The sequence below is a fragment of the Rutilus rutilus genome (genome assembly GCF_951802725.1).
Source record: "Rutilus rutilus genome assembly, chromosome: 16".
Lineage (NCBI taxonomy): Eukaryota > Metazoa > Chordata > Actinopteri > Cypriniformes > Leuciscidae > Rutilus > Rutilus rutilus.
Window position 1 is genome coordinate 4634095 of NC_140224.1, and position 26457 is coordinate 4660551.

Genomic DNA, 26457 nt, shown 5'->3' on the forward strand with positions numbered 1-26457 from the left:
CACACTTTGCAGTATCCCACCCGTCCCAAGATCAGAGAACACTGCAACACATTTTATACACACACAAGCACGCACGCACACACACACACACGCACTCAGCTTAAATCTAGACAGAAACACAGCTATAGCAGCCGCAACATTTCCCCCAAAGTTCTTCACATCTTCATTGTAATAAAGAGTCTTCCATCATATGACGCCTTACTGCACCTGCCTGTCTCTGGAGAGTTTCAATAAATGCACCCAACCTCTCAACATTCAAAATAATACACAATGATTCAGTTCTTTCCAAAAGATTAGTGATTGTAACTCGTTGTTATTAAGTCAAGTCTGTTTTTATTGTCTAGGATATGAATTAAAGGATGCTTACCCAAGTGAATAAGCCAGATCTTCCTTTAAATCATTTCTTTTTTTTGGTGCGTTTGTGTACAAAAGTGGCAATATTACCAGACCGCATCCCATTCAGCGAATGCGCACACTCAAAATGACTATAAACCATTGTTAACACACTAGACCAGATTAAGCACATTTTCTTGCTTTTAAAAAGTACAACCAGATGCTTTGAGAAATTTAAAAAATGTTGTCATGATGACATCAAACATGGTGACATCAAACATGGTATCATGAGTTACGCCATCCACTCCAGATCCAATTTCTACAATTAAATGTTAGGTCTATTCTGTTCATATGTTTTTTTGTCTTTTTTTTAATCAAAATGGCAATAGTCATAATTACTATAGAAAACTGTGGACACAATGCTTCAACACTTTAGATACTATATATTTATATATATATATATTTATATATACACATTAAAAGATCCAATTGGTGGGAGAATTACTCAAAAAGTCCATGGCTGCATCCAAAATTGCATACACTCCAAGTAGGTTCTCCTTTTGAATAAGTAACCTTACATTACTTGAATAAGTAATAAAAAAAAAAATGTATGAATGTTATCCGGAAGTACTACATTTGTCATGTGACCTACCAGCATCAGTTGCGTCCGTTCACTGCCATTCCCAAATCCTCTCCCGTGGCCTCATGGGATAGTAAAGTGTCCATCATATGTGCACTTCATAATCTCGCCGGAAGTCGTACTGTTTCATGAATATTGTGAATTCGGACATACTACTATGGCCACATTCTGTTTTTCACCTAATACATTAGGGAAGTATGCAATTTTGGATGCAGACAATTTTGTAAAGGTAGGTGCGGTCACATTTACCGTTGCAAGACCAAATTTCACAGGCGAAAATCCAGTCGTTCTAATAGAAATCTGCGCGTTAAGGAGTTTCGCATAAAGCAAAAAAAAAAAAAAAAAAAAAAAAGAGTAAGGCGACAAAGTTCCACACGTAGTGCTGACCAACAGAAAGCTGCTTAGTTTGAAAGTGACTTCTGTGTGAGCAGTGCTTCATACATCGTAACGCTATTGACAACAGACATCAACCCTTTTTTTTTAATCTGTGAAATTTCCCTGAAACTTTGCTAACGTGACCGCACCTTTACATCTCAAATGTGACTGGATAACATATGAATACAAATGTATTTACTACATTAATCTCATGCATTGGAGCAACTCCCATAGATGTAAATGTATTCATAAAGTCTGACTGACATAGAACTTTATAAACATTCTGTGTTCATACTGTAGTGTGTGCATGTACAAATTCTCCCCATCACACTAAAGAAGTCGCACAACATCCCTTAAAGATGTCTAGAAGGCAGTGGTGATTTTCCAAGCCAGTTTCCCCTTCTTTTTTTCCTTTTTTTTTACAAAAAAAACCAAAAACAACAACAAGCAGGGAAAACAAAAACAATAGGACAAGTAAAATGTGCTCTCACTCGTATTGTAATGGCTTGGAGGAATTCAACAAAGCAAGCCCGACCTCCTTACTCCGTTCCCTTAAGAGTAGGAGAGGTGGGATCCGTTGGAGATGTGCGAGGTGACCGAGGTACTACGGCTGAGGACTCCCTCTCCACCACCAGCCCCTCCTGGGCCTCCGCCAGATGCGGTTCTACGCAGGGGCTGCGGGCTGTTCCTCAACGCCATCAGGCTGGGACCCCGAACCACCAGCCCTCCGCCTCCACCACCTCCTCCGTAGACTCCTTGAGAAACCGACGACGACTGGGCGGAGGAGGACGACAGCGTGATGGAAGGCGGTGCGGGAGGAGGAGGAGGGAGGAGAGCGAGGGACTGGGAGGAGGAGCGGGAGGGAAGGTGGTGGGAGAAGACGTGGGGGTGTGCGAGGTCCCCCCTGCTCCCTCCGCCCCACTCCTTCTCTTTCTCCCGCTCCCTCTCTCTATCCCTCTCTCTCTCCCTGTATAGCTGTGGCGTGCTCTGGTGATGGTAGTGCTGGGGAAGGTGGTGCCGGTTGTGATGGGAAGACGAGGAGGAGGACGAAGATGAAGACGAGGACCGGGAGGAGTGGTGCAAAGGCCCGTCTCGCGGTAATCCCAAGGCGTGGGAGGCGGACGACGAGGAAGAGGATTCGGCCCGGCTCGGACCCCTGCGGGAGTGGGGATGCGGCGCCCCGCCGTGACTCCAGTGGCCGGACGGACGGGGGGTCTGGCTAGACGGGTAGCCCTGCTTGGGATGAGCCTCGGAGGGGATGCCCGTCAACGCCAGGCTACTGAATCCCAAGCGGAGGCTCTCGGAGTCGAAGGCCTCGATTTCGGATGCCTGGCGTTCCAGGAGGGAACGGATGCGCTCCGAACGCTCGTTCTGCAGGGTCAGCATCTCCTCCTCGATCTGGAGAAAGAGATCCATGGATGTCAGAATTGCACTTGTACAAGAGTGGTCCTCAACTGACGGGTCATGACTAGGGGCTAGACCCTATTTACTGGAGCATGAGCCCCACTGAAATACTGTTCCCAAGTAAAACATTACTGATGAATCATTGTCTGATGATGGATATAACCGTATACCAACCTGATAATCATTTTAAGTCATTGTACATCCCAAAAATTAATTAATGGAAAAGGACATTGCATATGGCACTCTTTCGAATTAAATTAATTACTTTCTAACTTTAGTTAGTGTGTAATGTTGCTGTTTGAGCATAAACAACATCTGCAAAGGTACGACGCTCAAAGTTCAAAGGGAGATATTTGCTTTTAAAGAAATCGTTTTTTAAGGACTACAACAAACGGCTGGTAGGGACTACACGACATTCCTCCCGGGTTAGTGACATCACCAACCCTAAAATTTACATAAACCCCGCCCCCGGGAACACTTAAGCACTGTTGAAAATAGGAAGAGTTGTAGTCGAGCACATTTGGGAGTCTGCTCAAGCTGTCGCATCCGTCTTTTCACATGCAATAGAAAGTCCCTCTGTGTGCATCTCACAACAGTTCCTATATGAGTGATTTATAGATTATCATGACAGAATATGCTAATTGAAGATAGTTAACTCCACATCAGGAACATAAATTCATCAACTAACCATTCAGAGACGTCCTGTTGCATTCTACGTGTTGTCACTTCTTCTCGAGTCTCTCCATCATTGTCCGACTCCAGTTTAAACATAAAAGGCAGAACAGTTTCTGTCATTTTAGTGTGTGTCTGCGTAAGGTAATCGGAGCTGCTAACACATGAGCTCTTGAAGCTCCGCCCTCTGTGCCAGGAGCAGCAGCTCATTTGCATTTAAAGGGCCAGACACAAAACGGTGCGTTTTTGCTAACCCTCAAAAAGTGACAACTTTAACATGCTATATAAAAATATCTGTGGGGTATTTTGAGCTAAAACTTCACACACACACTCTGGGGACATCAGAGATATATTACATCTTGTGAAAAGGGCATTATACCACCCCTTTAATACGAAAGAGTGCCATGGTCACCCTGAAGTTTTCTTTGATGGACTATTAAAAACCCTAGACCACAGAGCACCTTGACTGGACACTTCTCCTTAAGACGCGCTCTCTTCTATTGGACTTTGTTTGAAGGACATTGCATATTTGTGTACAATTTAGATACCGTTTAGTTGCAACTTGACCAGTTGAGAACCACTGCTTTAGTTTCCATTTGTCTACCATCATGGCCATGAATGAATGCAGTCAGCCTTTACCCTTTGTTCCAGCAGGGCTCTGCGGATGGACACTCTCTGCTCCAGGTCTTTAACCTCCCTCTCGTGCTGGGTGTCAGTGTGCATCTTGATTTTGCTCTGGTACGCATTGAGCAGCTCCAACTCCTGCTGCAGCTGCATCCTCAGCACCTGATACTCGGCTTCCTGAGTCTCATCCAATCGCAGCTGGAGTGAAACAGCACAAAACGGGAAAGGTCAATGAGGCAGGGGTAACTCTGATGTGTGTGTGGCTGCTGGGATCAGATGTAGGGTGATATACCTTACCATGTACAGTTTTGAGAGTATGTCACTGATGATGTAGGTTTGAGTGAGGGTTTTGGTGGTCAGTGGGATGGGAATTGTGATTGATGTGTCCTTGCCTTACTCACAGCCTGTGTGGACAGCATGTCGTTGATTGAGTGGTCGTATTGCTCGGCCAGAATAGCCAGCTTACGAGTCTGCTCATCTTTGAGACGCTTCAGCACGGCCTTGTGGTCCGACTTCGGCGTGTTCTCCAGCAAGTGGTTCCTCAGAGCTTTAAACTGACGTGTTTGGATCTTACACGTGTCCTGGAACTGACGCTTAATCTGCAACTCTTTGGACTACAGGAACAGGGAAGAGGGTTGTAATAAGGTTTGACAACAGACAGATAAGAAAAGAGTGGAGGGGGAAGGACAGAAGCGTAACAGCACGAATGTGCCGTCATTGGTCATAAAACACTTTAAAACAATGTCTTTATTTTAATGTAGCATGACATTGTGGGACAAGAAACAGGACAAATAATTTTGAGCAGAAATCTGTAAATTCAGATTCTCTACAATCTCCATAATTTTTGTTGTCTTTGTTATACCAACGTCAATTAAAATGACTCATTTTTTATTCATGTTTTACCTAATAAAACATTTTAAACTTAGTTGAAATTACATATTCGAGTGTACAATTTAATAAGCTAATAGTGCCCTCAGTTAAACATAAGTGATGATCAGAATTCATAAGACACTTCATTATAAATTATAACTTATCAAGACATTATCGCAGCAGCATCAAAGCTATATGAATGGAAAACATAAAACTGAGATGATGATGAATAAGAAAAAAATACTTAAAATAATGTAAAATATAAAATGAACCAAAGGACAATGATTATAATAGAGAATTTATTTCAGAAACATATAACAGAAATCTTTGTTTAATCTTGAAGTAAACATCCATTCATGCACAAACACAAAATGAGGATGAAACGCACACACAATGGCCTTGAAACAGACGGTGCAATGCAACATAAAATAACACAAACATTCATCAAATAATAATAATTAAGACATACTTTGTGATTTGTTTTTGTTTGTTTTTTAAAAGGGAGCATAGCATAATGTAAACAATAAGTAACAAGACAAAAATGACATTTTCAAAAACTGGAACAAATACGGCTAAAACTGAAATGCATCCTTTTTTGCCATGAAATGTAATTTTCTTAAAATATTTATATTGTATTTCCTCATTACTCATGTCTCATTTCCATTGCAGTACACAAATGGTCCCTTTGATAATGTTAAGATTTCTATGAAGACATAGTATTTGAGTTTTTAACAGAGCGTTTCATTTATATATATATATATATAATTTGTGAGTTATTTTTCATCAATCCAACCATCAGTCTCTTCATTTCTTAAGTCACACAACTCTGTTTTAATCTTTGGTTTTCAATTTGCATTCTTCTTGTCAAACCTTACATTAAGATGATTGTCAAATGGCTTCTTATTATAGTCTTTGATATGCAGTAATAGACTACTAATAAATATAAAATAACAGTGCCATGCAAACATTGAAAAACTAGGGCTAACCTATGAAAGTCTTGCATAAATGCTTCATCTAAACAGGCTAGACCTCCAAGACATTTGTTTACATGGTAAATATTATCAGATCATTGCCTCTAGTGCAATAACAATATATTTCTCTAAACTCCGGATACATATTCCCAAATTCAATGGTCTACAAACATCTTTCCTCATATACTGTTGTGTAAAAAAACATTGTGGGTGCTAAACTACAAGTATATGAACTTTTATGCGCCATAAAAGCACATCAACCACCCACATCTTTAGTAATACAACAGGAATCTAAATAAAATTGCATATCTCATCATATACTGAATTTATAATAGATCACTCACATTGAAGAGTAAATATTTTACTTAAAGTTAAGAGATTAATGTTTAAATGAACATTAACATTCAATAAAGTTCACTGCTAAAGTGGCAGAACTGAACTAACAGCATTTAGGATTGCTCATCCATCTGATGGTGGAAAACCCCCAGATTATGTGGCATATGACTGCCATTCTTGAGGTCCTGCCTCTAAAACTTCCAGTGAGAGGACTTTATTTATATTTTAGCGGCTTTTGGTTGTTCTGAAGCTTTTGAAATGATACAAAACACTGATTTTGCAACAATATGCAGCCTAGTTTTCAATGTTTTACTTTTTCAATACAAAACCTTTTATACACCAGGACTTATTTGAAAAGTAGGAAAAATCATTGGCGCTTTATTCAATAAACTTCTATTGCACTTTTGGAAGAATAAGCTTGTAGTGTTGCGTTTTTGGGAGGTCTATAGTGTAAAGCACAGTATTATAATCCACTTTCACAGTAGACACAGTACATTAATTTAGCATTGAACGTGCATGGCTTAATTGAAAGGCCTATGGTCATTTTCATAAAGAGCCATTTTGGTTTTGGAATATAAAACAATTTCCAAGTAGAAATCAAAACAAAATGAAAACTAAATCAAGATTGCACAGACATGGCTTCAACAAATCACCATAATAACACATATAGCTCTTGCTATTTGAAAATAAAATAACTCAGAGTAAAAAATGAAAAAATAAAAACCCAGAAACTTTTACAAAAAGCACAATAATCAAATAAAGCTTTCCATTCACTGGCGACTGACCGTGAATGAGCGAGTTGTAAAAAATAGTAGGTTAATCTAAAAAGGGATAGTTCACCCAAAATAAATATTCTGCCATGATTTACTCACCCTCATGTGATAACACAAATTAAGAGATTTTTTTTCTCTCCCTCAAATGAAAGTCCAGGTAATACATTTTACGACACCTTTACAACCTTTTGGACCTTCTAAGTTTTGGTTACCTGGAATTTCAAATGAGAGACATGAAAATGAAAAACACGTCATTTTTGCTTCAATGTTTAACATTTCTGTGTTTGGAACGACACGAGGGCGAGTAAATTAGAGGATTTTCATTTTTGGGGTGAACTATCCCTTTTACCAGGTACTTCCTTGTAAAATCAGGCACAAAAAAGGAGTGCATGTAAGCAAACGGACAAAATAAATCAGCCATAAGATCAGAAAGAAAAATGAACAATGATGGATGATGGAATGTGCATGCTCACATACCTCCCTTCTTCCATCTCAATCTATCTCCAAGGCACTATCTTTCCTTTTAAAGTCCTCCCTGAGGCGGTTCTCCTCAACACACTCTCCCACCTCCCGTCTTCCCTGTACATCCTCTCTCTCTCCTCCCTTCTCCTCCTCTCCTTCTCTCGTCTCTCCCTCATCCTCCGCCTCTGTTCCCTCACGGCTCTAGGCAAAAGAATCGGCAGCTTGCAGGGTCTCTCCCTTCGCAGCAACCCGAAGGCCTGCAGCCGTTTCAGGTAATTCTGCGGCAGTTCCTTCAGTACGCGCTTGGCTAAGCGCAACACCACGGAGTTAGCCAGGTCTGTCAGAGTGCCGAGAGGTCGCCGGACAAACCGGCGTCCTAAAAGCAGGAACCGTGCGAACAGAACAGAGTGTTTGCTTTTGGCCTGATACTGTGCAAGAAGGCTATTTAAAGGCACAGGGATTCGGGACTGTCGCCCACCCCAGTTGCGTCCGGCTTTAGGGAACATGTCGTAGAGGCTGCGCTCGGTCAGGCCACCCAGAAGAGACTGGCACACGGTGAAAAGAGGCTTTGGCAGGCGAAAAAGAACTCGCATCCAGAGGCGACTGAGTTTGCGTGGAGTGTTTTGGAGGAAGACCCTGGCCGGCCGGACGACCAGGACCACCACAAGGTAAAGGGTGAGGAAAAGTGAAGGCGAACTGAGAAAGGACGCAGAGATCAAGGCTACGGGGACGTAATAAAGTCCTAAGCTTAAAGACAAACCCAGACTGAACAGGCCTGAGCCCCAATATGTTAGTGAAAGGTATGTGGAAAATGAGAGCGAGCAGCAGGAACGCAGGAATAGGTAGGAAAAGAAGAGCGCCAGGAAGGCCAGCTCACCAGAGAGAAGGATAGATGAGAGGGAAGGAAGAGGAGGCGAGCGACGCAAGGAAAGCAGGAAGACGGAAAGGAAGAGAAGGGTGAAGACGGATGGATGCATGGCAGCCGAGAGCGAAAGAACGAGGCAGATTGCGTGAGAAAAGAGCGAAGGAAGGGTAGGTTGGGAAGAGGGAGGCGTGTAGACGGGCGGAGGTTCCAGCTCTTCTAACGTATCCGGAAAGTAGAACTCAGAGAGTTCGTCTGCGTCGCGCTCTAGTGGGCGGCGCTCAAAAGAAGGGGCGGGAATTAGCTCTGATGGACAGCCGTCGGCCACACCTCTATCCTCGTCCTCACTCTCTGACTCGCTAGCGTCATCCCACAGAAGCCCTTCTACTTGTCTGGGATCGGCGTCAATTTTGCCCTCAACGTATTGCTGTTCATCTAACGACATTTCAGTCTGATCTTTTGCACTTTCGTTTGCATGGTCAGCTGATGTTGCAGCATCTTCCACTTTTCCTTCACTGTCTATTGTTTCACATTGGTCAGTAAATACCTCTTCAGTGTCATTTCCTTCAAGAAGGTTCATTTCCCTCTCAGCTTGCTCAGCTGTGTCTTCAACAGCACCTACCGGCTGCCTCTCATCCCCATCTATCTTTTCTCCATCTCTCTTTCCTTCATCCTCTAGCTGTTCCTTTGGCTCCACCCCTTCACCTTCAAGCCCCTCCCTTTCAGCATGATCCTCCCCCTCCCCAAGAGGCCCCTCCCCTTCTGTGTCCTCTGTAATGTCACAGTCACTCACTCTCAGACTCTTGGGTTGCTGGCGGACTTCGACGGCGTGCTTTTGCCGAAGCTCTTGCTCACGCCGTTTATTGTACTCCATCTGGTTGGTGAGCTCGGTCTGGTGCTGCGTCCGGATCAGGTCGGCCCGCGTGCGCTGCACCAGACCCAGCTGCCGAAACTCCAGCTCCTGAGTCGACTCGTGATGGCGAAGCAACATGGCGCACTCTAGATCTTTCAAAGTCTGTTTCTTGTTCAGGTCCTACATTGAGACAAGTATATGGAAAGAAAGGAGGCAGAGATGGAGGATGGTGGTTAGAAAAGCATCAGGCAACTGTGGTCAGGCATAAATGAGTACATGGTATTTAATTAGTAGTTTTCATTGGAATGGTGTCTTTTAAGAGCTCCCTTTGGAGAGTGTTGGCTGTGTGGAAGACATTAATTTGCAGTTGTGAGTAGGAGCATCTACGTCAGACCTTGATCATTAAACTCGCTGTCGTGTTGAACATTATCATTAACTAAAGCTAAAACCATAAAAAACATTCTTATTATTTGAAATAAAATAACATTTTGTTTACACTGGCCATATTTGCAGTGTTTCCCAATAATAACCTAGACTGGAAAATGTAAAAAAAATATATATTTTTGCGCTGTTGCTTTGGCAAAGCGTCTGTCAACCGAGCTAAAATCATAAATCACAATATGGTTTAGTGTGCTTGTCAAATAATTAAATCATAGCCATTTGCTAAGTAACAAAGTATATGATCTGAAGCGCAGCAGCAGCACATCAAGTGTTTGCAGCGTCTCAGAGCGGCTCGCTTCACAGTTAATGCAGTGAACTCCATCTACATTTCCATTTATGCATTTGGCAGACGCTTTTATCCAAAGCGACTTACATTGCATTTCAAGGTAAACATTTACATTCTTATTAGTTCTTGTTCTTACCATTCTTACCATCTCTTAAATGTATTGAGTTTAACATGCATTTATGAATGCTATGTGTGCCAGTTACGCTTTATTTTCACATTCGCCAAAATAAAAGTTTTATGGTCTAACTCTAGCAAGTGAAGAAATTAAGTTTTGTAATTTTACTGCTGTAGTGTGTAGTATAGTAATTTATATACATATTATCAAATATTTATATTTTATTTTGCAATGCAGTTGTATTACAATAGTAATATAATCCTTACTGTGCGTTCACACCGGACGCGAATAGCGCGTCAAATTCGCGCCTGCCGCGTCTAGTTATACGCTTGACCACTTAGTGTTAATTCGAGCGTCAAGAGCGAAATTGACGTGCGTAAAAACAAAAGTTTGAAGCGAAATTAACGCGCGTCAATTTCGCTCAGAGGCGAAATCCGGAGGCGAAAGTTTCGAAACCCGTTGGTGGCCATCTTTTTTAGATGTTTATCGAGCATTAGCATTAGCATTATTCGAGAGAGTCACCGCTCGTATATGCTCTGGAGAGCAGAAACAGCTGCGTAGGGGACATCGTCGCTGTACTCGGGTCCACCAGACCCTCCGGAGGGTTTCAGGAGTTTCACAATTTGCTCCAGGAGCTAGGTTTGGTGGACCTAACGGTGAGGACGCTGACGAGGACAGCGTAGGCCGTATAAGGCCTCGGCCTCGAGTGGTCGCTGCCTGACGAGCCCGCGCTGTTCGCCCGCACCCACCTAAAAAATTTTTTTATACACTAAATTGTGTTTGTTGTCTTTACATTAGATTAATAATGTTTCATATAATCTAGAATAGATATGGAATAAATAGCATTCAATACAAAATGAGTATCTCTCATATATTGAAATCGAGTTTTTATGTGAAAAATTTGCTTTGTTGTGCATTTTAGTCATATTACAAAATAATTTATTGAGGCCAAACATAAAATAACATTATAAACTGTCACTTCACCACGTGACAGCAGCAAGCAGGCTCCTGATTGGTTAACGCGGCGCGAATTGACGCAGAAGTTCAGATTTTTCAACTCGGGCGGCACACGCGAATTCGTGTCAAACGCGTGAATGCACAAAAAGCACTAATAAAATAATTCGCGCTTAACGCGCCATTCGCGCAGAGGCGTATTCGCGTCTACCGCGCCGCGCTCTACGCCTCATTCGCGCCGCAGGAATTTTTTACGCGCGTAACGCGTCTTTGCATTGACTTAACATTGAAATCACTCGCGCCTGACGCGCTATTCGCGTCCGGTGTGAACGCACCATTAGAGATAATAATAATAAAAACTTAATTCTCGTTACTCATAAGTGGTTGGTGCTGTTTCTTTTCATAGGCATTAGATTGATGCAATTAACTTATTCAAAAGTTTCCTCCAGGGGACCATCCACCACGGTCTCACAAAATCCATTGTAAAAAACGGCATGTGACTGACAACATAAGCAAATAAACCAGATTGTCCTTGGTGAATAAGCGGTCATCTGAAACACAAGCTGTGTCACAGCAGAGTCATGCTAATTAATAATAACAAACAAATTAAAAAACAACTAATAATGCCGATAATCATGAATGATCAAATATCGGTAGATTATTTGGCTAGTACCTCTCTGAGCAGGTCTTGCTCCATGTTGTGGCGAGATAGCAGCATCTTCCTCTTGTATTGGCGACACTGCAGCTCGTAATATTGCCTCTGTCTGCGTAGTAACCCTGCCTCTTCCTCTGCCTGGATCTGCTGGAGACACTCCTTCTGCTGGACCAGCCACTCCTGCTTCTCTCGCTTCGGCGTGGACTGGTTCTCATTGAGCTCCTGCACAAAGGGCGAAAACATTCAACACTACATCTGAGCAAATACACAGCCAAACCAGATTGTGACGTACCTCTTTAAGCTGCTCTTTTCGCTGCCTGTACTGGCGTTTCTGAGACTCAAGCAAGCTGGTCAACTCCTTCTTCTGCTGGCCCAGGATATGCTGCTGAAACTTCTTCTCTTCTGTGAGAGCACCCTTAGTCTAAGTGGTAAGACAAGGAGAAAAGAAAAGTTGTTGCATTTAAATTCATTGCCAAACCATCTTCACAGGCTATTTCATGGCAGATACAGATTCAACATTCAACAGAACTATAAATACAAACATTTTATAAATGTAAAATATAAATAAATTAGTGCAAATATTTTATATAAATGAAAAAAAAAATTATACTACATATGTGTATATATAATTTTTTGTATATAAAAATTTTGTATTATATGTATATATATATTTTTTTTTCTTCTCATTTATATAAAATATTTGCACTTTTTTATTATATATATATATATATATATTTTTTTTTATTAATATATAATTTATTTAAATGTATTTAAAATATAAATAAATATTAAAAAAGTATTTTATATATATATATATTATATATATATATATATATATATATATATAATTTTTTTTAATAATTTTTTATTTATATTTTAAATACATTTAAATAAATTATATATTTATATAATGAAAAAAAAAATTAAGATGGAGAAAAAAGACTACAAAATGTATATAACACTATCAAAGATTTCTTTGATAATGTACTTGTGATAAAAAAATTATTTACTTGTGATACAAAATAAGTTCTTCAGAGTTTGCCATATAAAACCCGTTGTCTCATGACATTTAAAATGGGCAGATTGGCAGAATAAAACGGCTCTCAGCCTGACTTTCACTCACTATCTCTCTTTGTATGGTCACATCTGTTTTTGCCACCACCCAGAAGGTGTTCAAGGCAGAGATGGTAGGTTGCTCCTTTAGGGGAGAAAGGTCAGTGGGTTTACTGTTGGGCCAACAAGTCAAGGATGGGGGAAAGTCTCTTGTGTTCCCGGAAGGATCCTATATTTGGACTGGTTATTCTCTTTTCTGTAGCATTTCTATTTGAGGTCGTGTACACCTCCCACCCCTGAACATATCATATTAGCTACATAAAATAATACTTTGAAGAGGGAAGCTTAAACCTTCTTCCCTCCGAAGAGTTATTCAATCCTGTTAAATAAAGAACTGAAAATGATGACGACACAAGAAGAAATCATATAACACAGATAACAAAACACATGCTTTACAGACAGGTCATTTTTCTTGCTATTTATCTAATATATACTGGTTGATAAGAGGTCAGAAGGAGGGATTTATAAAGAAATCTGAAAGCATCAAGCATTGTTTCCTCCACTCACCTCTTTCTCCAGGAAGACCTGGTGCTTCTTGCCAAGCTTGTCTGCTTCACTGCCGAAGTTGTTTCTCTGCGTCTCCAGTTCTTTGTCAAGCCTGAGCTGATGTTCGTCCATCTCGGCCTTCAGCTTGTTCTCCAGAGCCATCAGCTGTTTCTGATGCTGCCGCCTCATGCGTTTGTATCCGGACATCTGCTCTCTCAGCGCTGAGCCCTGCTCGTGCTCCTGGATCTGACGGGTCACCAATGAGGCTGTGCGGATTGTGGCGAAGTGGTCCCGTCCTCGACGTCTGCGACCGCCAGAGGGACCCTGCGGCTGGGACTCCACCTCCGGCTGGTACGGGTCGTCATAGATGTTATCGTGGATCTGTGTGGGGGACAGAGGGACAAATGAAGGAAGAATCATGAAATAAATCTGTGCATATGTGTGTGTGTGTGTGTATTGATACATGCATAGACTACCTGTCAAAAGTTTAGAATACATTGTTCATGTTTATAAAAGAAGTCTCTTCTGCTCACCAAGGCTGCATTTATTTGATCAAAAATACAGTAAAAACCTGTAATATTGTAAAAAATGATTACCATTTAAAATAGCTGTCTATTGTAATGTATTTTAAAATGTCATTTATTCCTGTGATCAAAGCTGAATTTTCAGCATCATTACTCCAGTCTTCAGTGTCACATGATCATTCAGAAAGATTTCTAATATGCTGATTTGGTACTCAAAACCATGATACACTACCATTAAAAACTTTGGGTTAATTAAATTATCACTTATTCAGGAAGGATGCATTAAATTGATCAGTAACGGGGTTCGTACAGATTCTGTCAAATGTAATTCCAGGACTTTCAAGGACTTTTCAAGCACTACTTTTTGGCATTTTAAGGACTAAAATCAGAACTTAAACAATATCTTTATTTATTTTATTTGTTGTTGTTTTTTAACTCAAATTACATATATATATGGTATCTGATGTTTCACTTCATCAAGATCAATCCATTAAACAGCGCTGTCAGGCATGGGAAATCCCCTGAACCATTGAAAGGATACTATGACAAATATATCGCCTTCCTTATTCAAACTGTCTTTATTTCCATGAATATATTACTGACCTGAAGAATGAAAGTTGTATTTATATACTTATCATAAACTTAATATCATGCGAAATAGCTCTATATCTCAGACGGGCTGCAGCGTGAATTTTACGTGAAAAGATTTCTGTCAAAAAAATGAAACACTAATTTCATATATATATTGTATTTCAATAATTCAAGCACTTTTCAAGCACCTCTTCAAAAATATTGCCGTTTAAGGGTTTTCCAGGACTTAAATTTCAAAAAGTCAAATTCAAGCACTTTAAGCACCTTGTATGAACCCTGCAGTAAAGACATAATGTTACACAAGATTTCTATTTCAAATAAATGCTGTTCTTTTGAACTTTCTAAGAATCATGAAAAAATAATCATGTTTTCCACAAAAACATTAAGCTGCAATGTTTTCAACACTGATAAGAACCCTTATTAAAAAAAATTGAGAACCAATTATAAATGCTAATTATTATGTTTGATCGAATAAATGCAGCGTTGGTGAGTATAAAATACTTTTTTCTTTTGTTGTTGAAACTTTTGATATGTAATTTGACTAAGCTGTTTCACCACAAGCAGCTCAAACAAAGCCATCGACGCGTACCAGAGGTTTGTGCAGCACCGAGCTGTTGGAGGTCACTGTGTGTTCGCCCTCCTGCATCATAGCCATCTCTCCACTGTCATCCGAACCATCTGCAAGGCTGTTCACTGAAGAACTCTGGGAGCTGGCACTTATCGACATGGACGGCAGCGAATGGGAGCTCTCCATGCTGTTCACAGTGCCCGTCCGCAACATATACTGCTCTACATCCTGCAAAACACAAGACTGCATTTAAACGCAGAAACTACAAGCTGTTCTAGAGCTGTGGAATAGAATTGTTTTCATGTTGCATCCCAAAGGATTCTGCTCTGATGCATGAAAACTAAAGTATCTTTCTTTTTTTTTAAAATGTAATTAAATATCACATGTTGTACTGTTTTATTGTAAATTAAGAACTCTTGAGTATTAATAAAAAGTTGCTTGTTTTTCATAAGCAAATAACTTACATCCACTACAAATAATTGTTTTGTGTTTACATATTACAGCGGAGTATTAAAAAAAATAGACAGGTTGCCTTGTAATTTGACATGCTCTTATGTTTGAAAATATCTAATTAAAAAGTTTTAAGCGTGTGTATTATTTATAAAAGAACTGGAGGACAAGATGCAATGTGCTGCATCTATTCGTTACCCCCTGAATCTCATTCAAATCATGAGGAAAGTTAAGATTCACACCTATAGTGTGTTCAATAACCCATTTTACATCCATAATGTGATGGATTAGTCAAAGAAAATGTCCATTGATTGATTAGATTGTGAAAAGCGGTCTCTATAACAAAAGGTTTGAAAAATACAAAAATAAAAGCCATTTCAGAGGCAAAGCAAGTTATTACATTTGAAGAAACACTACAAAGAAAAAACTCTTTACAATAGCGGGCTCTGAAAGCAAATAAGATCATTCTTGAGTTCATATTGACTTTAAGGCTAGCTAAATCAAAGAGACAATTTGCCATTGTGTCACAGACAAATCACTCAAGCACACCCAAGGTCCGAACGGCGCAAAGGAACAAAAGACTCCAAACATTTGAAACATGAGCTGAAAAACATCTGAATAGACAAAACAATTTAACAAACCCTGAACTGTTTATGTCTATTGTTAAAATTCTTCTCTGGTTCCATGATCTAACAACTGGACGAGAGGACGGCACCCAGGCAGACATATTTATTGTACCGCCCACATTTGATGTTTCCAAATATAGCTCTTCTACTGCAGTGTAAACAGATGAACTGATAGTGCACGACTCTTTCAAACGCGAGGGATTCTGAAAATCAAAGTTCCTTTAAAGGGATACTCCACTTTTTTTGGAATTAGGCTCATTTTACAACTCCCCCAGAGTTAAACAGTTGAGTTTTACCGTTTTCGAATCCATTCAGCCGATCTCCGGGTCTGGCGGTACCACTTTTAGCATAGCTTAGCATAATGAATTGAACCGGACAAGACCATTAGCATCTCTCTCAAAAAAATGAACAAAGAGTTTCGATATTTTTCCTATTTAAAACTTGACTCTTCTGTAGTTACATCGTGTACTAAGACCGACGGAAAATGTAAAGTTGCGATTTTCTAGGCTGATATGGCTAGGAACTATACTCTCATTCCTGCGTAATAATCAAGAAACTTTGCTGCAGTACCATGGGTACAGCAGGCGTAATGATATGACGCAGTGCATGCCGCCTGATAATAGGCTACCGAGCTGGGGACTATTTTCAGTAGCTGCGTCATATCATTACACCTGCTGTACCCATGGTACGGCAGCAAAGTTTCTTGATTATTACGCAGGAATGAGAGTATAGTTCCTAGCCATATCAGCCTAGAAAATCGCAACTTTACATTTTCCGTCGGTCTTAGTACACGATGTAACTACAGAAGAGTCAAGTTTTAAATAAGAAAAATATCGAAACTCTTTGTTAATTTTTTTTGAGAGAGATGCTAATGGTCTTGTCCGGTTCAATTCATTATGCTAAGCTATGCTAAAAGTGGTACCGCCAGACCCGGAGATCGGCTGAATGGATTCGAAAACGGTAAAACTCAACTGTTTAACTCTGGGGAAGTTGTAAAATGAGCCTATTTCCAAAAAAAGTGGAGTATCCCTTTAATTTATTTATTTGACAACCAGACAAGTTGAAAGGTTCTCCCACCTCTTCCTCCTCCGTCCCCTCGATAGCAGGCCCATTATGTGTCTCATGGAAGAGGATCTTCTTCATCTTTCGGTATTGCAGGTTATCTAACTCCCTCACGGCGTCTTTAGTGCGTGCTATCAGATCCATCACCGCTGTCACTGGACGCTCACGGCACAGGAAGTGATGCTGGAGAAACAAAGCAGAGAGGTTTATTTCCAAACGGCAATCACTGGAATGCATCGTGTTCAGAAAGTGTAACGTTAACAGTCTTAAAGCTCCTCAAAAGACTTTTACTTTAAGCAGCACATCAGAGGTAGGTCTGTCCTGGGCAATCTTCTGCAGACACGAGTCTACGAAGTTACGGAAATAATCCGACCTGAGAGGTTGGGAAACAAAATATGCAAATTAGTTCGTTGAATGTAGTGCAATTCAAAAGGCACATCCTGTTAGAGCTACTTGGTACAAAGTGAATAGTGTTAACACTTTAGGCACCAAGTTGATACTAAATTGGGTATGATTCAGTTCGGTACTTGCCGTATCTGACTGACAGGTGACTACGATCTCAGAGTCATAAACATATTTACGTGCTTTGCACATTACAGGGATACAGCTACACAGCTACACATGTGAATGATCAGATGCACTTCTATGTCAAAATGTTTATATAATAAAGCACTTTAGATTAGGGTCCAATTCTCACTATTAACTACGACTTTTACCTCAAACTCCTAATTACTGCTTATTAATATTTTGTACGGTAGTTGTTAAAGCTGCAGTAATTTCTAGTAAACACTGATGATATCTAGCCTGGAAATCCAGACCCAAATCTGAAAGATTAAGATGCATTTCTGCAATCCCTGATCAGAATGTTTGAGGTATATCAATACAGCGCTGCTTTGGAAACACATAAAAAGCAAGAAGATCTTTGACAGTGTGGATGAAGCTTTTCTGGTTCCCTACCAGTGATTGGACTGCAGGACTGGGCTCTCGTTCTGGGCGATGTGGTATAAGGCACTCATAGCATTCATGTTAAACAAGGGAGGCTTTCTCTCTGCTACAATAGAGAAAAAAAGAAACAAGCAGTTAGTAAGGCATCTATTATAAGTATATTACTGTAAACATTCACCTTATTATGCTTTTTTACATGTTCATCTTTATTTAGTGTGTAATGTTGCTGTTTGAGTATGAAAAAGGCCCTCAAGCGGGAGTTATTCTCCATATCAGTGTCTCTGAACTCCCTGAAACAACTCCATTGTAGAGTTTCTTCCGGGAATGAACGTCAAAATATTCCTCATTTAAAGAATTCCCACCCAAGGGATACGCAGAATAAAAGGGCGGGGCCTGGTTGAGTTAGTTAGTAGTGTGTTGAATCTCTCGGTTATGGTAAGGGGCGTGACATTTCTCAAACGCACCAATCACAACACACGGAGCACATTGTGCTTTTCGGAAGGAGGGGCTTCATAGAGTCAGGCCTGTGTTTTCTCAAAAGACCATTGGTGGCAATGGTTCTGCGATCTACGTACTTAAGCTAACGATGCTTTTGAAACGCAGCCCAGAGCGTTACTGATGTACTGGGAAGAGAAATGCTGCCACAATGTCGAATATGTGAAAAATAATGTTGTTGTTTTTTTGCAGTCAAGCATGAAAACATGTTATAGCATCAAGACTTTGTAAAACAACGTAATAGGGCCTCTTTAATATTTTGTCTGTGGTAAGCAACAGTAAAACCCAAATGTGAAATATGTCGAACATAGAAATGGTACATTGTTATGCCAGAGATGTACTGCCACAGTGTTCTCTTTCAACATACAACACATGGGTGTTCTCTTGCACATCACGCATGACTCACCAAGCTCTATGCAGGTAATGCCGAGTGACCACACGTCAACCTTGCCATCATATTGCCCTTCATCCATAGCGAGGATTACCTCTGGAGCCATCCTGCAAACAGAGTACAACTTCTGTCATAACTCTCCTAACAGTAATTGACCAGATGATCTCACTATTTGCAACAATCTAATGTGCAAGAAAACCATTTAATATGACCTTTAACTCATGCGTAAGGGAATATTTCTGCCTAATATGTTGATAAAAGGCGTTGTAATTAATGGGAAGTGTTTTTGTACCAGTAAGGTGTGCCCACAAAGGAGTTGGCAGGAGCAACAATGGAGGCAGAGCCAAAGTCTCCCAGTTTGACTTGGCCAGGCTCAGTCAGTAAGATGTTACCTGCTTTCACATCCCTATAAAAAGGAAGAAACATTAAAGATTCAAAGAAGATATGTTGTAACTGAAGGCGACAGCCATAATGATTTGCAGAGTTGACAAAACTGGATCATAAAGGCAATATATCAGAATGCGTTTGCATTAGGGGTGTGCGATATTGACAAATTATAGCAAGATATTTTCTGGGATTTTGTCGAAACCGATAATTAGACAATATTTTGCTGAATGTGTTTTTGTGCTGGTACCTTGGTTAGTTTAGGTCTGTCATGGACATCTGACTCCTGAAGCTTTACATAGTCCTCACATTCTGTCTGTTGTTAATTCAACCGATTTGTTCAAGTGTCTGAAATCGCCCCCGATACCATTAAATAGAGTATTATTTGATAGTACAGTCATTTGTAGGAGTGTACCATAGTGGACTCAATCGAGGAAATTAAATCCCATGCTGCACCGCAATAACAAGCGTACAACGTCTAGAGAATACCCATAATACACTGTGACGATCGCGCCAGATGAATTCCCATGCCAGAAGATAGCGCCCGCATCTGAATCATCCATCCATCCATTTTCCAAACCGCTGGTCCAATGTGGCTACAGCGTAATATCATACAGGTATAAATTCCTTTTGAATTCATTATTAAATTGTTTAATTGAGGTTTATACATAGTTTCCATGACAGAGCTCAAGATAAATCTTTTCATTACTACTGGAGCTGCCAGTTTGCTACGTTTCAAATGATTATTAAACAGCAAGCACAAACTATGCAAAAGCGGCCGAACACAGCTCCAGTCTTTATGAATGGATCATAGAATCATTGATTGATTTGTGCAAAAACTCTGATTTAAATAGTAACGAGAAGCCACTGTGTGTTGCTCGAAGACTGCACACCGGTTCTGTTTAGGATGTGTTTGGAACTATTTTCATTGGTAAAAAAGCAAAAACAGACCATATTATTAAAATGCAACTCAGAATATTAACTTCTTGTTTACTGAACTGTTGTATGAAATCAAATCAGGTTTCCAATCGTGCTAATATTTGGGATAAACTGCATGCTTGCTTGTGTAATACTGCTCAACTATATCATATAGAAATATAAGAAAAACTATTTTTAGTCCCCTATATCTTGAATTTTGGAGTCATTCTACTAGGCTACATCACACAGTGAAAGTGTGCACTCGAGGTGTGTTTGTTTGTTTTTTGTAAAAATGAGTGGCATGCTAGATAATGACAGCTTCCACAACATTTATATCGTATACCAGGGGAGTCCAAACTCGGCCCTGGAAGGCCTGTGCCCAGTAAGAACTTGATTAACTGGTTCAGGTGTGTTTAACTGGGGTTGGAGCTAAACGCTGCAGGACAGTGGCCCTCCAGGCGAAGAACTGGATACGCCTGTTGTAGACTAGTCTAGAAATCTAGACGCACCCAGGGGGCAGCAAATTTTATTTTGCGGCCAGTTTCGTCTAGCAACTCTCCGTTGGCTTGCGAGCTGGAAAAACCAAACTCTAGTCAGGCCAATCAGATCGTGTATAGAGTCGGTGGGCGGTCTTAACATGATGACGGCTACTTGAAAACAAAGAAGAGCTGCTCCTGCTGGCGAACAGCGGTCTTTCGAATCGGCTTTGGCCGCGACTCTGGAAGACTTGGAGTTAAGCTTTTCTTTGGGAAAAGAACAAAGAATGGCATTGAAGTCATTCTTAAAAAAGGAAAATGTGTTCGGAGTTTTGCCGACCGGATACGGCAAAAGTTTAATCTATAAACTAGCTCTGCTGGTGGGAAAACGCTCTGGTTGGTTGAAGCGCTATCCTATTGCGTGCAGAGGGAATTTGAAAGCCAACCGTTTATCCCGCCCCTCGGATTGAGCCCTGCCAATGGGGTGTTCCCAGACCCAACATCTTGATGTGGGTCTGGCTTGTCAGGCTAGTTGTAGACAACACAGATCGCACACCCCTGATTTGCGTGATGCTCTTGAAAATCAAGACTCAAGCTGCTCTTTACCTGTGAATCATGTTGTGCGAGTGGAGGTATACCAAGCCCTGCAATGCACCGTGAGTAATTGCTGCTATCTCCACTTCCTGTAGTGGTTTCTTGTGCACTGGGAAAGGGGAAGAAAAAAAATGGGATCCCGTTTTTTGTTTCTGCAAACTTCTTGACCAGTGACGTTTTCCACTTCCGCATCTGACCGAGCAGCTGTAAACATCCACATGCTCCCTGAAACGACTCACTCACCTTCGAGCAGATCCGAGGCAGAGCCCAAACAGTATTCCATCACCAGCTGCAAGAAAAGTAGGAAAGGAAGATCAATGACAGGTAGACACAGAAAAGAGGAGATACAGAAAAGGCATAACTGCTGTTAGCAAGTGACAAGTGGTGCATGTAGGGCTGCTATTGTTGCAAATGGAAACTGTTAGCAGGTCAGTACATTCTCTTCCCTGAACGAGGCTTTTGAAAAGCGTTCAGCCTCCCTCCCACACACAGAAACACTCACCCATGCTGTGTGTTCGCGCAGGTAGCAGCCTCTATACTCCACCGTGTTGGGGTGCCGCAGCTTTTGAAGGAACTTCACCTCTTTGACGATATCCTGCCATTTCTACAGCAGGAACGAGAGAACAATGAAACAATCAAGGGACTATTCAGCGTCGGCTTCTGCTCCCCTTCATTTCAAATTTCTGATCTATGTGATTGTGCGAAACAGCCGAAAATGTGAGACTGCAAATGAGGCGTAGCGTGGCACTTGGCGTTTGAGTGTTCTGCGGCACAGCGAAGGGAGTAGTTTCCGCTGTTTAAATGGCACAACGGTCTATTTCGGCCAGAGAGATGCTGTCTGATTTGCATAATTTGAATGCAATGCTGGGGCTTGCAAAGAACAGAACTTGGTAACATGCCAGTCAATACAAAAAAACACTATGAACTGCCTTCCTGTCTAGTGCCTACAAAGGCAGCATCGTAACTGTAACCTCATAAGAGAGCGATTTAAAAATGCCCAATGCAGGCATCAACTTGAGGAGACTCAACCCAGAGTTCATTCATCCACTTTTAGCTGGCCTTGTTTCTCTGGACTTCGTTTAATAGTTATAAGCCATGACTAAACTTAACTACCTTACTAACTATTAAAGGGATAGTTCACCCAAAAATGAAAATTCTGTCATCATTTACTCACCCTCAAGTTGTTCCAAACCTGTATGAGTTTCTTTGTTCTGCTGAACACAAAGGAAGATATTTGGAAGAATGTTTGTAACCAAACAGATCTCGGTCCCCATTGACTACCATAGTATATTTTTTTCCTACTATGGAAGTCAATGGGGTCCGAGATCTGTTGATTACAAACATTCTTCCAAATATCTTCCTTTGTGTTCAGCAGAACAAAGAAATTCATACAGATTTGGAACAACTTGAGGGTGAGTAAATGATGACAGAATTTTCATTTTTGGGTGAACTATCCCTTTAATAAGCAGCAATTAGGAGTTTATTGAAGCAATAGTCATAGTTAGTAGTGAGAATTAGACCGTAATCTAAAGTGTGACCGAAGAGTTCTTTTGGCACAATTTGCTTGTTTCGATTCTCTGATTGGTAGAGATTTCATTGCAGAATCGTGGGTAATGTAGTTTTTCACCAGGAATTCCATTGTTAAATAATAAAAAATAATAAAAAAATTGAAATAATGCAGACACACAGCTTCAACAAAAGCATATACAATCAATTAACCCCCTCATAGCTCAAAGTAGGTCTGTTTTTAAAGTTTATAAGTTATCATTAAAAAATAAAAAGAATGGGATTTTTACTTCCGGAACAGACTGTTGAACTCTATTGATTTCAATGGAGTTTGCTGTTAGAAAGTAGCTAAGCTAACAACGCAACACTCTAATAAGCATTGAAAAAGCATGTTTATTAGCAACTACGTTGCTGACATTTCTCAGTTATAACTGAATTTTTCTCGTTTGTCAACCAACTTTAGCAGATTTTTCCACCGCATAAGTGCGTATGCTGCAGTGCATCATGGGACTGGCGTATTTGTTTTACGTGTACACTGGAGTAAGCATACAATGGTGTAAATTCTCGTTATCAGCATGACTTTTATTTTTGGCACAATGTGGAAACACTGCCTCAACCCGTTGTTTCATACTCAAATAAGAAAAAGATCATGAGACACATAAACAACAACAAACTACTGGAGACGGCGTTAACAAGTGCTTGTGTGAGGGGTTTATAAAATGCACGCAACTCTAGTTTAAACAAGAGTTGATTCTGCTACCATTTTAAAACATCCTTTGTGTGAGAAGTCTGCCTATGATGCCTAAAAACGCTTCCCAGAGAGGCAGCTCAATAGGTTTTGGAACAGAGCCATCATCTTGCTCTTACATAAAGCCACCTGCATGATGCTCGAGATTTCTCGCAGACTGATTCTAGCCAAGTCGAACTGCTTTGCACAACCAAAAATACAGGAACACTGCGTGTTGGTGTGTTTGTGTTCACCTCATTAGATTGCTTGCCACTGTAGGACATCTTCTTGATGGCCACCACCTCATTGGTGCGGATGTCATGGGCCTATAGGAAGTGGACAAATAAAAGCAGAAACGCATGAGGAAGAGAAGCGCAGATAGTCACTTCATCTCTGTTCACTGAACTGTGCTACAGCTCTGAATGTCCTAATGGCCACTTACAAAGTAGACGGCTCCAAAGCTGCCATGGCCGATCTCACGCAGGTCTGTGAAGAGTTTCTCAGGATCCTCCTTGTAAAAGAGTTCCGCCACCTCCGGGTCCTTGAGACTCCCAGCCCGCACACTCGACGGCATGGCCAGCGCCTTCACACACACACACACACACACACACACAAACAAAAAGGAAGTTTGCACATTAACGTCAGCATAGGATTGACTGGAAAACCCTAAAATACAACCATTAGGAGAAACTAAACAGGACAAACCAGCTTTAAAGCATCTACCCTACATACAGCAAAACAACTCAAGAATCTAGGGTACAGCTCAGGGTTAACGCTGATAAAAAGGGGCCAGGCCTATATTTCTACAACAAATTATGAATAATTCATTCCAACAACCAATAATAGAAACATTCAACATATCAAACGTGCCATTTCCAAACATGGACCAGAACGGGCATCTGATCAAAATTAAACAAAGCTAGAAAAACCCTTAAGAATGTTCTTCTTTTTTTAATACATCATTACCTTTATCCAGGTCCTATAACAGTTACGGCAGGATTGACAATATTGAATCGATCTTCATTCTGATGAACATATCTATTTTGTATTTAGATGTATCTGCCAATATATCGGTCATCATTGGTTTTCAAAATAAATAATTATCGTATCGGGCAACATTTTCATATCGGTGCATCACTGGTATAAAGTATGTGAATCATTAGGATTGTTAGTTCAGTTCAATTTTACTTGAAGGACATAAACCCAGATCTTCTCTCTCTAGTCTGATCTTGAAGTTTGTAGATCTCTGAAAGTTTCTGGAAACATTTACAAAAATCCATTATATTAAAGAATTTTGTGTCCGATTTAAGGAGTGTACAAATGATTAAAGTAAGTCCAGGAGCAAATTCATATTCCAGGAGGTCACAAAAAAGCATCATGGGTGTGCATTGCAGGATAGAAAGAACCAAAACCACAGCGCTCCAAGATTAACATTGTTGCCAGTCTAAAGTTGGCTGTAAACCACACACATGTACAGCCAGAAGACTATTGAAAGAATGGTTTGAGGACAGAGGAGTCCAAAATAGAACTTTTTGCTTTATATGTAAAACCAGGACGGATTTGGCAGGTCTTCTGCAGGAAAACGTCAAGGTGTCGGTCTAAGAACTGAAGTCCTGCGAGACAACGCAGAAGAAATATAACGTTTTGATCTTCACCCAATGGAAATGTTGAAATCAGTTCTTGCATGTAAACCCATCAAATTCAGCTAATGTGCAGGACTGGGGTCACACACCAAAGGCACTTCTCCCAGTTTAAGTGAAAATATTCAGTGTTTTTTGTGCTATTTATTGAACTGGACTTTACGTATCTAGTTATACGGCTTAGATGATCTTGTCTCAGCGCAGGTCAGATTTATGCAGAAAACTCTTAAGGGTTCACCAACAGTCAAGCGCCACTATATAATGAGATGCATTATATAAGAAGAACTAAAATAGGGGCCGATGATCTGAACCATCCACAATTGAAATGATTGTGTGAGAATAATTGTGCTTGATTATGCATCACATAAGAGCATTCAAAAGGAGGATGCTGGACTAGACACCTGACTCACAATTCAGATTCACACCTCTCCATGACGCTCTGAGTCATGTTCATGTTAAGATTAAACACACATGCAAAAAAGAAAAGAGAAATAGCAGATGAAATCTGAGAATATACAACGTATGATTATGTGATCCCCCCACCCACAATTAGAAACACAAGAGCTTTGCTCACAAACAAAAGTGTTTAAATAACATCTTAATGATACTTATCATTGGGAGATAAAGAGTGATAACTGATATGAATTTTATGTAAGTAATGTGTTTACTGTATAAAGACCTCATTGATTCGCATCACATGCCATCAGAATTTCAAGCTATCAGAATATAAATAACATATGCACTAAATTACATATTTTTGCTCAATTTGAGCCTCTGAATAGCTTTGGTGTTTCTTTCTCCCCGAGTATGAGCTCCATATATTCCCTATAATGTGTCATAAAAGCCTCATGTATCAAATATGACTTAACATGCACACCTTTTTTTATATATTTTGTTTAAAGGTTCAATAAACGCTTCCATTTTAAAATGATTTGTAACTTGTATGTCAGGCTTTATCAGGTTTAATAATAGATTATGTTGCACAATCAGTTGATGAAGCACAAGGAAAATGAAACGATGCGAATGTACGTTATGTTACATTGTGCAAGCATTTCAATGCAATTACCCAAAACGCATCAAATGCATTGCAAAAACAGCTGCAGATAACGTTTAGACAACAAAAATCACAGTTTAGCGATATTCCACGCCATGCATGTCATCCAGCCCTGCATTAAATGATTTACACGAGCCTGTCCTACCGTGGTTTATGGGATCCACTGTAGCTAGCTAGAGTCAGCTAGCTCCCGGCCTGCTGGGGAAAATCTGGCCTCTTCTTCTCCTTTCTCACTTCACAAAAAGCGATCGATTTGAATAGCGATCCATCTACTTCTAACG

General features: G+C 40.4%; 1 protein-coding gene across 4 annotated transcripts; it reads right to left on the reverse strand.

Annotated features, from left to right (window-relative positions):
- Positions 1–1770: 1770 nt before the first annotated feature.
- On the reverse strand, positions 1771–26457 carry taok2b (TAO kinase 2b). Of its 4 annotated transcripts, XM_084434446.1 has the most exons (20): positions 26322–26457; positions 23925–24065; positions 23737–23808; positions 21752–21853; positions 21493–21538; positions 21262–21358; positions 19170–19283; positions 18893–18984; positions 18004–18097; positions 17338–17419; positions 17062–17229; positions 14930–15136; positions 13247–13606; positions 12750–12824; positions 11919–12047; positions 11645–11848; positions 9116–9355; positions 4450–4662; positions 4064–4246; positions 1771–2746 (listed from the first exon to the last, which is right to left on the reverse strand). In XM_084434446.1, the coding sequence occupies exons 2-20, from the start codon at positions 24054–24056 to the stop codon at positions 1901–1903; spliced, it is 3456 nt and encodes a 1151-aa protein (XP_084290572.1). In that variant the 5' UTR covers positions 24057–24065; positions 26322–26457; the 3' UTR covers positions 1771–1900. The 4 variants fall into 4 exon arrangements, with proteins under 4 accessions (XP_084290572.1, XP_084290573.1, XP_084290570.1 ...); XM_084434447.1 differs by lacking the exon at positions 12750–12824; XM_084434444.1 differs by lacking the exons at positions 1771–2746; positions 4064–4246; positions 4450–4662 and having other exon boundaries at positions 5201–9355.

What these genes read in the sequence shown, in the direction of transcription:
- taok2b (XM_084434444.1), bottom strand. Translation starts at nt 24,056, where the DNA reads ATGCCGTCGAGTGTGCGGGCTGGGAGTCTCAAGGACCCGGAGGTGGCG. An exon ending in GTGGCAAGCAATCTAATGAG is followed by an intron (nt 21,854 to 23,736) that starts GTGAACACAAAC and finishes TTCCTGCTGTAG; the next exon opens with AAATGGCAGGATATCGTCAA. An exon ending in AGGTCTTCCTGGAGAAAGAG is followed by an intron (nt 12,825 to 13,246) that starts GTGAGTGGAGGA and finishes TCTCCCCTAAAG; the next exon opens with GAGCAACCTACCATCTCTGC.